The sequence below is a fragment of the Hypoxylon fragiforme genome (genome assembly GCF_022984875.1).
Source record: "Hypoxylon fragiforme strain CBS 206.31 chromosome Unknown GGS25scaffold_7, whole genome shotgun sequence".
In the NCBI taxonomy this organism is placed as follows: Eukaryota; Fungi; Ascomycota; class Sordariomycetes; order Xylariales; family Hypoxylaceae; genus Hypoxylon; species Hypoxylon fragiforme.
Window position 1 is genome coordinate 697,642 of NW_026054762.1, and position 12,608 is coordinate 710,249.

At 46.0% G+C, this 12,608-nt stretch overlaps 3 protein-coding genes and 1 non-coding gene across 4 annotated transcripts; 1 reads left to right on the forward strand and 3 right to left on the reverse strand.

The window, feature by feature from the left end:
• Positions 1–57: 57 nt before the first annotated feature.
• On the reverse strand, positions 58–4,601 carry GGS25DRAFT_358037 (RNI-like protein). Its single transcript, XM_049258106.1, has 4 exons — positions 4,282–4,601; positions 2,013–4,155; positions 1,210–1,949; positions 58–1,150 (listed from the first exon to the last, which is right to left on the reverse strand). Exons 1-4 carry the CDS (start codon positions 4,325–4,327, stop codon positions 507–509), a joined length of 3,573 nt encoding a protein of 1,190 aa, XP_049114492.1. The 5' UTR covers positions 4,328–4,601; the 3' UTR covers positions 58–506.
• Positions 4,602–8,188: 3,587 nt separating this feature from the next.
• On the reverse strand, positions 8,189–8,298 carry GGS25DRAFT_t80. The gene has a single exon. It is a non-coding gene; the product is annotated as a tRNA-Ile (tRNA).
• A 609-nt stretch (positions 8,299–8,907) lies between these two features.
• GGS25DRAFT_498221 (60S ribosomal protein L5) lies at positions 8,908–10,351 on the reverse strand. Its single transcript, XM_049261685.1, has 3 exons — positions 10,184–10,351; positions 9,995–10,032; positions 8,908–9,932 (listed from the first exon to the last, which is right to left on the reverse strand). Exons 1-3 carry the CDS (start codon positions 10,184–10,186, stop codon positions 9,068–9,070), a joined length of 906 nt encoding a protein of 301 aa, XP_049114493.1. The 5' UTR covers positions 10,187–10,351; the 3' UTR covers positions 8,908–9,067.
• On the forward strand, positions 10,352–11,926 carry GGS25DRAFT_498223 (HAD-like protein). Its single transcript, XM_049261686.1, has 2 exons — positions 10,352–10,708; positions 10,842–11,926. The coding sequence occupies exons 1-2, from the start codon at positions 10,655–10,657 to the stop codon at positions 11,643–11,645; spliced, it is 858 nt and encodes a 285-aa protein (XP_049114494.1). The 5' UTR covers positions 10,352–10,654; the 3' UTR covers positions 11,646–11,926.
• The last annotated feature ends 682 nt before the right edge of the window (positions 11,927–12,608 follow it).

Sequence of the window (12,608 nt, forward strand, 5' to 3'; positions counted from 1 at the left end):
GGAAGGTAACTAAGGCACACATAGTTAGTTAGTTAGTTAGGTTACATATATATCCAGTCCAGTCCAGTCCAGTCCAGTCCCGAAATCTTAGCGACTAGCCAAGCCTCGATCTCTATTGCTATGTACTTCCAACTTCCACTCCTAGTAGGTATTATCTCTACTATTACTACTTCTACTTAATGCAATTTTCAAAACACCCCTAAAGACTAAAGCACTCGCCAATGGCTGAAAGAGAAATGATATGATCAGAAAATAAGAGAGACAAAAACGCCTCTCGCAATGTATTTGATTGATTGGTTGTTCGATCGACTGTGCGTTCGATCGTTTGTTTGTTTGTTTTGTCGTTTGTTTTATGGGTTGGTCGGTTGGTTTGGTTTGGTAGCAAAGTAGACACCAATATTATACATACAATAATCAATACAATATGAGCCTAACCAGTCCTCCCCCCTTTCCCTCTTCTTCCACTCTCATCTCTTAACTCATTAAGCTGCTGCTGTAGCAAACTGCTAATCCGCGATGGCTTCTTCGTCAGGAATTAACGGTCCATGCTGCTGGCACTCGTTCTTGGTCTCGATCTGGACGTTCGCCCTGGCCTTCTCCTGCGACTCGACAAAGGTCTCCCAGTACTGCGGATCCGCCTCGCGAAGGCGCTTGACGATCTCCTGCTTGTTCTGTTGGAACGCCTGTACGTAGCCATGTGCTTGTACGTCCTTGCGGATCGGGTCGTCTTCTTCCATTAGCTCATCCATCATGCTGGATATCAGCCTCAACTGGTCAGGATCATTGCGGATCAATTCAGAACTGGTAAGTAGATCGTAGTGTTCCTGCTTGATAAGGCCACGACGGAATCGATGGCCGACGCGAAGAACGCGGCCCTCTTCTTCGACGAGAGCTTTAGAGCTATGCGAGATGATGGAGTTGGAACGGGATCGGGATGTCGGCGAACGAAGCGCAGTTTCTATATCCTCCGTATCTGATAGCGCGCCGGCATCTATCTCGAGTGATGAAAGAGAGGTACCAAGTTCGGGCACGTTCGAAGTGGCCACATCAGATATAATAGCTTCTGAAGGAATTTCGCGCGTCTCTGGGAATTCATCCTCAAAGCGGTTTATTATTCCCTCGATGGTTTGGTCGAGGAAAAGAAGACGATCTGCACAAATTTTTGTTTAGCAATCTCACTTTGTGGTTGATATACGGGGACGAGCTTACGGTAATTATGAATGTCCTCGCTGAGAGATGCCTTGGCCATGGCTAATGCGGGCTGTAGGCGAGCCCGAATTTTTCGAGCGCTGACCAGTAAATACTTGGACATCTCCTTGACCTTCCCAGGAGGCAGAGTCGCTCTAGGCGACGTAGTTCCGCTTTCCAAATCCCTAGCCAAGTCACCAGAAAGTTGTCTAGAATCGTCTCCTCGGGTTTTCAAGACGCAAGCCAAAGCCTTCACAACTCCCGTACCGCCAATGACATAATCCTCGTCGGGTGCCGGCTCGGTATCGCTATCCATAATCGCCAGTGGGGAATCCTCCTCATGGCCTACGAGATGTCGGAGAACGTCCGGTAGTTTGCCGAGTGTTTGGCCGTCTTCACCAGTAGAGTCGCGGATATCCGGCACTCCCTGCAAATTTCTCATGCAGTACACTACAACCCGGTTCGCCAACGCCTTCACAACCTCACCTGATTCCGCGGTGGGGAAATCTATGTCGATCTTGACCAGTGCCCCTGACACACGTGCAGCAGCTAATAACGAGGCGTATAAAGCGCAAGCTTCTTCCTGGGCCTCTTCCGTCCTCGCACCAGCCAAACTTACGAGCTCTGGGTTCTCAAGGAGGTTGATGTGCGCTAGAGCCTTGGCTTCAGGTAAGATTTCAGCTAGAGCAATCGCCTGCTCTGAGGATAATGAGACGTCACCGAGATGCAATCTCCTAAGACTATCCATGTGTGGGAGATATCTAGACACGCAACATTAGTATCAAACCCCCCACTTATAATTAACCAAGGCGTATGTAACTTACTTGCGAAGTAATCCGATGGCGCTGGGTTCGGATTCGAAGAGGTCGTGGTTATGGGATAAATCGAGGAATTTGAAATTAGGAAGTCTCGCCAACACGGGGAATAGTTTGCATAAAGACGTCGGTTTGAGATTGCAATTGGCCAGACTGAGTGCCCAAAGTTCATCTCGTTCGCCGAAAGCCTCGGCTATCTCAGGTAGGTAGTCTCTAAGATCATTACCCCCGAGGTCGAGCCCTTCGCATTTTGCATTGCGCAAGTATCTAGCAACGTGTTGTACGCCTTGTGCGTCGATCTTGTTATTCGCAAGACCGAGTCTCGTCACGCCTGACTTAAGAATACCGTCTACGATAGCTCCGAGCTGATTCGTGGTTAGACCAATTGATCCAAGATTAAGAAGCTCCAATTCGGAACCGGCTAGCCGTTCTCCGATCGACTTCGAGAAGAGAAGAGATAAGTCGAGGGGTGGTGGTGGAGTAGTTTGTCCATGTCCATGTCCATGTCCATGTCCATTGCTATGGCTGGGGTGGAGATGAAGGCTGATTGGCGTCTTATGGGGCTCTACGGGACTAGGAAATGGTAAGTTCGATATATCGAGGTATTTGATAGAACGACACATATGGATAAAAAGGCAGATGTGTTTCCAGCCCTCGATGCCAATCTTGCTGTTGTTCTTGAGGACGAGCCTCTCCACAACACCACCACCTTGCTGAATCAAGTCTGTTGCTTTAGTCACGCTTCTTCGCCTCATGGTCGTCGATTTTCGAGCAGCAAGAAGTCCAGCGAGAATAACACGGAAGCCCTCATCAGTCAGACCGCAGGATTCCAAGATGACTTCTCTGACGGGAACAACTGCCAAGAAATCCCCTAACGTGACTAGGTCTGGTAACGACATGAAGTATCCAGTAAGATCCAATTTGTCAACAATGCCATTGGCACCCAACTCCGAAGCTTTAGGTAGCTGTAGGGTAATTTTAGTGAGGATATCAGTCTCTCGGAGTTGACAACATCGTCGGTATATCCTTCCAGGATTGGTTGTGGGCGCAAACTGCGTCTTTGGGGATCCGGATCGAATTGAGCCGTCTTCCATCGAACTATCGCTATCCAGGTGGATTTCCATGGGAATGGCGCCTTTCTCAAGAGCCTCTTTTCGTTTTTGCTCCTTCTTGGCCTTTCGTTCCGCCTCACTCTTCTTCTTCTTTTCCTTCTTCCGCGTAGGCTCTTTTTCTTTAATTGGCTTCTCTTCTATGGCATTATTCTCTTTGGGCTGACCATTCGTCACCTCTGTACCCTCTTTTTCGGGTTCCTTTGGTAGGATCTCTCCAGTCGCCTTGACTACTCCTACATTCTCTTTTTGCTCTTCCGAAACCTTGGGATTCTTCAGCGTTTCGCCTTCACTTTTTTCGGTGATCTTCCGCTTCTGGGTTTTATCAGCCGCTTTTTTAGATGTGGGCTCATCCTCAACGTATTTGGGCATTGGCGCAATCTCGACATCCACACAGAAGGCGACCCTACGAAGCTTGGCTTGGGTCAGTTCGTTCACCCGACACCTTTCTCTCTTTTGGTCGACATTTAAAACCTTTCGCTCCACTAGACCATGGCTAGCTCTGGAGCCTGGAGTGATAGGTCCATTTGATGACGACAGACGACGGAACACTCCCAAGAAGCCTTGCTGGTTCGTCTTTGGGGGCGCAGGGATGTATGGAGCGTCGCCGGTCTGACGCGACGCATGCGTAAGAACGGCATTCTTATTCTGTACTATTTTGGGTAGAGGAGTTACGCCATCAGTATCGGGCTCCGCCGTGGGAGCTGGGGGTGGTGTGTGTCCATTCGCGGGCGACGTGGAGAATTTCGACGATATACTAGAGAACCAAGACCCTCTCCTCTGTGGCGGTGTGCCATTTTGATGCGGCGACCCATCCGTAGAATGGCTCCTATTCCTGCCAGAACGTAAAGGTATAGATTTAGCGGTAGTTGTCGACTCTGTCGGCGGGACAGAGCCGTTGGAGGGAGGACTAGGTGTTGGTGAAGGTGGCTTGCCGTTAGTCTTGGCTGAGTTCAGAGGCTTCGATATATGATTCGAAGCTGAAGGATTATTTGCTTGATTGGACGACGAATGATTATTTGTGTTTTGGTTACTCCAGTTGTCTGCGTGCCAGAGAGTGATGTCAGTTTGATGTGTCTGCATAGAACCGGGCCAGAATACACTAAGTCGGCAGCCAAGATGGGGACAATAAGCAGAGAGGTGTTACAATATCGAGATCTAGACGTTACCTTTCCCATGTGTCATCCAACTCACATCCATAACCTGTTCCATCATGAATTCCGCCCACCCTTGTGCTTTGCTTTTACTTTATTGTAAATACCCCCAGCTGACTTATTTCGATTATGATTGATACCTTAGAAGGTGTGATGCTGCCCCCCCTACTACCCAACGCCTTATTATATGTAGAATGGCACGGGCGTACAGTATGTCTCGCCTCGCTTCGTGGTGGGCGGAGCGGGTCTTGGGGTAAGTGCGCTCACGAGGTTGTCGGAATGGCAGGGCTACCAAATAAAAATCCTTGGTAGCTCGCTTTTCACAAGGGGTTGCAAGGATGGCAAGGGCCGTGACGTGATGGGTTGCCGGGTGAAGAGTACGGTATATATCCAGATATCAAGGAGGTGGAAAAATCGAATAGAATATTGCCAACCGAATTACTATATTGGATCCGACAATCATGCAACAGCCTCGTCCATGCGGTTCGCCATCTCGAATAGTTGAATACTGGGTAGGTATGATGTTATGTGTGGGATAGATCGATAAGTAATAGCGGATTCCTTTTAAGCATGCAACCCTGGCTCTATTCCTGAAAACGAAGCTCGGCTTATGAAATGGAATGGAGGAATAAAAAGAAAAAAGCCCCCAAAGCTTGGAGGGAAAAGAATATGGGTGGGGTTCAAGCTTGATGATAGAGTCCAACTACCTAGTATTCTTTATAGGATCGAGTTGAAAGTGATGCAATATACTAATATCCATCTATCAAGAAAGGTGGGCTGGGTAGGGTCTTTTAGTAGTCCGTATGCAGGTATGTAGACGTCCAGGCTAGTATATTATTAGAATGGGGTCAGTAATGATGGAAGAGAATGGAGAATGGAGAATGGAGAATAGGTAGCGAATTATTATAAAAATATGAGGAATATCAAATAATAGGTGATTGAACAAGAACAGTGTTTACCTTATTTTATTGATGATTGATCATGGATGTTTAATGTTTAATGCTTTAATGCCACAAGGTTATTCAACATTGAATATTTGAAGGAAGGAAGAACATTGAAGAAAAGATTAGCATGTAACTAACTACATCGAAACTGCCAGGCTCTGTTGCGACTTTCAATATTAAGGTGAACTAAGATCTACAAGTATACTTCGTACACACAAGTCTGGTACCTATGTAATAATTAGTAGTGTTGTAAGTACCTAGTAGGGATGTCCTTGTGTATTTTGCTAGGGCAATTCCCGATTCATCCAATGTTCATGGCGATTGGAATGTAACATGAATACAGCGATTGCAAGCTAAGATGAGGCACTGTAGTTAACTACGGTGTAAGTGTGTACTACTAACTAATAGACCAACTACTACGTAGTAATAGTACTAAACATTGAATAGTTACTGCATAGTAGGTGGACAGTGGACACTGAGCAACATTGAAGTGCACACATGTGGGCAATCATTGCAATGGGCATGCCAGGGTCTTTGGTTATTTCTCTTTCAATTCAAAATCAATGGTTGTAACCTCCTTGCTCAAGCCTGCTCAAGCCTGCTCATGCAAATTCAGGCTAGGCTTATTCCTTATTCAGCAGACAGGCCTGCCCCCATGGTGATATCTACCCACCTAAATGTCACGCATTGGGTACCAGACTTGAAAACAGTAACGGTGTATCCATGGATGCGGTCATATGTGCAGCGTTAGCAGTTGCTCATTAGCGAATTTAGCGAACACTGTATGTATATCTCCATGTGTACGTGACTACAAAGTAGGTACCTAGGTACTAAGACGCTTACATATGTAGGCCTGGGGCCAAGGACGTCACGGCTTTATGTAGTTATTACAACGGTAAATAAATCAATGCTCCCATTATCTTGGGAATTGTGACTACGGCCTTATCATAAATGTAGTTGGTATGTAGTTGGTAAGTTAAGGGATGTATCAAGGAGGCAAAAAAGAAAAAGAAGGAAAAGAAAGAGGAAAAGAAGAAGAAAAAAGAAAAAAGAAAAGAATAGAATACAAAAAAAAGAACCAACTTCCAAGAAACTAGAACAATTGGCTGGATGGGTTCAAGTTGCAGTTCAGCTAGGAAGATACATCCATACCGTACAAGGTAACTATGTAGTGCCTTGCCATTGAACCAGAAAAGGAAGTGGGCGTTTCTTGATTGATTGATATCATGGGCAATGAACCAGCATGAACCCATCAGCTGACTGGCCCGGCTTCTGCCGACGCCATCATCTCTCTGGTCTTGTTCGCATCTATTGGCAAAGGAAAGAATGCCACTGGTTTATATTATTCAGCCCCCACAGCCCGGCAAAGGGTTCGAATACGAACACATCCATACATGTGTAACTCCTCATCTTTAAGAGCAAGCAAGTAGAAAAACAATGTCGAGATGAAGGGGGGTAAACATGTATGTAGCAGACTAGATTCACTTTAGCTCGCAACCGACATTTGCCGGTCCTATTCGTTGGACCAATGTTGGTGGTTTATCTGGTACTAGGTATGTATGTAGGTAGGCAATGTATGTAGGCAGTTGCTTTGAGGTGAGTTGAGTTGCTGGGCCGTTCCAGACCTCCTCTCCAGACCTCCTCAACAGCTGCCATTGTCACCGGAAACGCTAGGCGAGTTTCTGACTTGGCATCGCTGCAAAGTCAAATCAGGGATGACGGCATTCTTCATCACGCAATCCACTTTCCACGAGATGGAGGTCGAGAGATGGATGGATATTCGTTATGCAAGACAGGAACGTTGTGACCACCTGCGCAAGTTGCATATATGTACATGAAAAAGAGATGAAGCATTAGTTAGGTACAGTTATGTCGTGTGTCCCATGAACGAAACAGGATCTGGCTTCACTTTAAAACAATTCATCTAGCCCGCAGCAATGATGTGTCTTGAGTCTTGACCTCTGGAGATACACTACCTAGTACCTACCTAGGTAGATACAATTTCTTCAACTACTGCACTGCCGAAGCAGCTAGATATCTACCCAAGCAACTAACTGGCATGTAACTCTCAGACTTGCTTATAGCCTTACCATAGTCGTCCATTGCAATGCGATTGGCTATCAGCAAAACCCCAATGCAGACAACCAGTCAGTCAATCAGACCAGAAAACCCACGCTCAAAAATTTTCAACAATCATCTGTCTCGCATCTCACTAATCCCCAGTATTCTCGTGAGACCCCCGAATGATGCCAGTGATGAGATCCGAGCAAGAATATGCGTGTACACAAACACAGAGACATGCATATCATATATGTATAACATTATGTATATAAGGGTATAATAAGCACTATTAAAGCTTTTCCTACGTAATGTTGCAGCATAAAATCACAAATCACGATCCGGAATTCCCCCTCCCTTTTCTTTTTTTATTCACACGTGCTTCTCTTGATCCAGTGTCTTAAGCATTTCGGAAGACATGAACCCTTGGTTGGTTGGTTGGCTGGCCATTGGGGGGGGATTGGGGGGGGGGGGGGGGGGGTCTCGGCCGAATCTCAGAGCTTAAGGGATCAGCACCCCGCACTTTAATTTTTTTAAGGGAAAAATTGAGTAAAACTCCAAACTTGAAACTACCGATACTCAACATTGAAATAGTTGCGTTCATGTAGGCCTTACTGGCGCGAAGCTTTTTAAAGCTAAACATGACTCAATAGTGAGAGTAAAGGCATTTTTAGCTGTTCTGTAGAGGTTAATGTTTGTTTCAGAGGGCAAGATGGTGGTACGGATAATCTATCTTTGTATGCGATATAGATGAAGAGCAAACAATTCGCTAATATCCGACGTCGATATTCGGACACGAAAACAGCAAAAATAGAAAAAGCAAACTAGAGAAGCATGATAAGATAATAAAAGAGTTAACATGTGACACAGCATCGCATCACATCGCTAGCGATAATGAGCAAGAAAAAGAGAAAAAAGAATGGTCCCAGAGAGGCTCGAACTCTCGGCCTTCGCATAACTGCAAAGTGGACACAATATTGATTGGTACACAATATTAGTACGACGCTCTAACCAACTGAGCTATGGGACCAGTTGACTTGTTGATGTTTGTACTGCTGGAACATTGGCTTATAGAACCTTCGCCTTTACCTACCTAGGGTAGGCTAGGAAGGGTTGGTGACCGAAAAGTGTCTGTGCTCCACGTGACTAATAGGGTCACATATTCTATAGTAGATAACCCAATACGTAGCAAAGCTGAGCACATATGGAAGTATTTTCCTTCCTTACAACCCTGGGCTATTGAATACTAGACAAGGCAAAAGACAAAGCCTTCTCAGGAGCTTCATCAAGGCGTGTCCTGTGTCATGACTGTGATTAGCATAGACAGGGATGCGTATGAGTCCCTCTGCTGAGTTTTTCCTGCCGCAAATATCCACAAGACTCAGAAAAGTCAGCATCCAACACGTGGTATTCCAAATAGTATCACACAAATTCAACCAATCTAAAGTATCTACTACTACTATGCACGTAGTAAAGCAGTTTTCATGTTCACCCGAAGCCCTTGATAGGGAATAAAACACACCACTAGCGCAAGCGCAAGGCGCTTTATTGGGCATCTACATTTAGAGAATTACTGGTTGGCGATGAGAGGTTGTTAAACATTAGAAATACTCGGGAGTCGGAACAGGTGCATTTTACGAGACAACTGCAAGAATGGTTTAAATAAAAAACGATGACGGTGCATAAAACTTCATTAATTCGTTTAGTGACCTGTCAATGATGAGCAATCCCTATAAACTCCGATGCCTGAAGACAGCCATAAATCTGGAATGCCATTTTCCTTTCCCAAAGCCCCCCGTTTATTCCTCACGGAGCTCAGCAATCTTAGCCTTGACTCTCTCGACCTTCTCCTCCTTGGTGCTCTTGGCAGTTCTGTACTTCTTGGACTCGGCCTTCCACTCCTCCTTGGTCTTCTTCTCACCCTCACCCTCAGCCTTCTTGAAGGGGTCTTCTCGGATGGCGGCGTGGGCCTCGGTGTACAGATCCTCAAGACCGTCAGCCTCTAGGTCGTCATCGAGGTACTTTTGGAACTGGCTCTTGTATCGCTCCTCATCGTCGTCGGCAAGAGTCTCCATGTACTCAGCGACGTGGCCAGCGTAGATGTACTTCTTCAAGGTCTCGGCGTCGAGTTCCTCAGACTCCATATCGAAACCGGGGAAACGGTTCTCGGAGTGAGGGACGAGAATACCACCATCAGAAGCACCCTTCATGACACCGAAGACACGGGCACCAGTGGAAGTTCGGGCAAGACCAACATCGAGGAAGGCCTTGAATGGTCGGCGTTCCTCACCGTCCTGGTCAGCAGCCTCGGTTAGGGTGAACTCTCCATCAGCCTCCTCAACACCAGTGAAGGTCTCGTCGAGGCCGAGCTTCTTCAGAACACGTCGGGCAAGGAGTAGACCAGTAGCGTAGGAAGCAGCCCAGTTGGTAAGACCATGCTCGATGCCGTAAGCCTTGAGCTCGTGGGAGTAGGCAGCGGCAAAGACCTTGTCGCCAGCAATCTCAGAGGTGACGATCTGGGTGATGATGTCGCGGTTGGTGAAGCGGACAACCAGGCGGTACTTGGGTGCGTTGTACTTGTTCTTGGCCTGGGTGATCAAACGCTTGCGGGCATAGTAATCGGTCTTTCCCTCACGACGGCGCTTGTACTTGGTTTGGAAGCGGCTATGAAATTGAGCAATTAGTTTTCTATTCCCAGCAATATCAATCGAGGTCTTGTTACTCACCTGTAGTACGAGCTGTTCTTAACTTCCTTGTGGAACGTCTATCAAAACCTCATCGAGTCAGCAATTTGCGCTTCAGATTTTTCTATCTCCTTCTCCGAAGCATCTTGCATTGACTCTCGTAACCCAAGGCCATATTGGCAATATTTGCCATTTCTAGCATTGCTATAGTTGATTTCATGTAGGACTTACCATCTTGACTGATTTTCCAACGAAATATTAACAAGGCGTTGGTAGAAAGGATTGTGGTTGATGGTTTGAGAAAGTGGAAAAGTTGCGACGAGATAAAAAGCTGTGGGTGAAATTTTTAGTGTATGTGGGCATAAATTTCGCTTGTGAACCCTTGCGTAGTGGCGTACGAGTGAAAATCAGTAGGGGAAACGCGAACTGTGGTGGGTGACGAGCTCACTAACAGAACAACTGCATTGCAAGGTTGCTGTGCACGGACCACTCTTCTGATTGGCACCGTGCTGATTAAGAAGACTCAATGTTGCTTACCTAAACCAACATTGAAGTTGCCGAGGCATCTCATCTGTGTTCAGTCGTTTCAACAGCAAGAGCTCTGATCAAGTCTGCTTGTTCTTTATTACAAGACCAATGAAATACTTGGGTCAATTGAAGCTTGGATTTTAATAATCCAAAGCTTGCGAACCAAGTATTGCAATGGCGACTCACAGACAACCTAAAGTGATCCTATTCGACATCGGCGGCGTTTGCGTAAGTGTTATTGTTTTCTAGATAATCCAGCAATCCAATAGTAGACGAGCAATTGCTATGCTCCGACCTATTGCTTAACTTGCACTTAGGCTTCTAGGCAGTGTTTGATTCAGGAATTCTAAACTTGTAGCAGGTTATCTCGCCTTTTCAGTCAATATTAGACTATGAGCTGAGTCTAGGGATTCCGCCAGGATGGATCAACTATTCGCTTTCGAAAACAGCACCCAATGGGTTTTGGCACAGACTAGAGAAAGGCGAGATCCCTCTGAATGATGCATTCTATGCCGGCTTTCACGCGGACCTTCATGACCCTGCGAGGTGGGACGCGTTTTACAAGGTTCAGCAGTCAAAGAACCCAAGTCTTCCTATTAAGGTTCCTCCGGTACCAAAGATCGATGAACGTTGGCTCTTCAATGATATGATGACATCCTCTACCGCCCCGGATCCGTGGATGTATCCGGCCCTGAAAAACTTGAGGAAGAGCGGAAAGTTTATTTTGGCCGCGCTCAGCAACACTGTCATCTTCCCTCGCGGCCATCCACTTTATCGAGAGGATTTCTTCTCCGAACCTATTCGAAGTCTGTTCGATGTCTTTGTATCGTCGGCGCATGTGGGCTTAAGGAAGCCGGATCCTAAGATCTACGAATACGCCCTCAACAAGGTAGACAAGACCGCCAAACTCTACGCCAAGAAGGGAAAAGGTATATCGTTAGGCTGGCAAGATGGTGTCAGACCTGATGAGATTGTTTTCCTCGACGATATTGGCGAGAACTTGAAGGCAGCTAAGGCACTAGGCTTCCGAACCATTAAGGTATCTCTAGGCAGGTCGTACGAGGCAGTCGAAGAGCTAGAGGCTATTACTGGGCTGAAGTTAGCCGGCAATCGTCCTAAGATACCTATTACACCTCAGTTAGGGGGTTCAAAGGCAAAATTATAGCTGGATAACTGTTTACAATAAACTACAATCGGCATCCATTATATGACATTTCCAGGACTGCTTTCGGGAACAAGATCATCACGCTTCCGTAGCTTATACCCTTAGGGTGTACTTACCCAAGGATTGCTCTCACTTTTCTATTACGCTAGATATCCATTTATGTATGAAGATATCGCATACATAATCAAACTCGATTCAGATATTTGAAACATAGAATGATGTTCGAGAAAAGTATCATCGTAATTACACATGTAGTTATTATCTCCGGGACCAAATTAGCTTCCTTTATCCTAATATATGTCGGTATAGATGGCTGTTACGTCGAAGCCTCCAGGGCTCTTTGTGATGTGCAACCCAATGACGTCAGCCCGCCTAGTATAAATTTGGCATCCATTGAAACTACAGGTATGTCCCATTGATACACCGATACGTTTACTCAACCTAATAGGATACATGTACCTAACGGTTAGAGAATTCAACTGGTGATAAACGCACGGCAGGCTTGTGAGTTGTGACATATGCATTGCTACCCTCCGGAAGAAGCCTCATTGCGGCACGCGACTGTATGTAGCTCATAGGCCTTATTGATTTCCTTGGAAAAAGCCGAATAGCATAAGGTGAATTTGGAGCCTCCAAATAGAAAGCAATACCTACTTTTTCATATATCGAGTGATCGCTAATGCATGTAAGGACATGTATATATGCGCATGACTGCATGTCTCGTTTCACTGCTAGGATGGGAGGTTGATGAAACAATTCTGCCACGGCTATGCCTACAAACAATTATTTACAGGAAAGGACTTTCTTAGACCACGGCAGCAGAGCCATTTATATACATACGTCAATCGAATATGTCCTAGTTTCATGGTGTAAGGCCGGGTTGTACTAGGCTTACGTGTAATGGGCCGAATAATCTTTCAAGGTATTTGTAACGAGACATTCGATTCGACGCATAATAGTAAC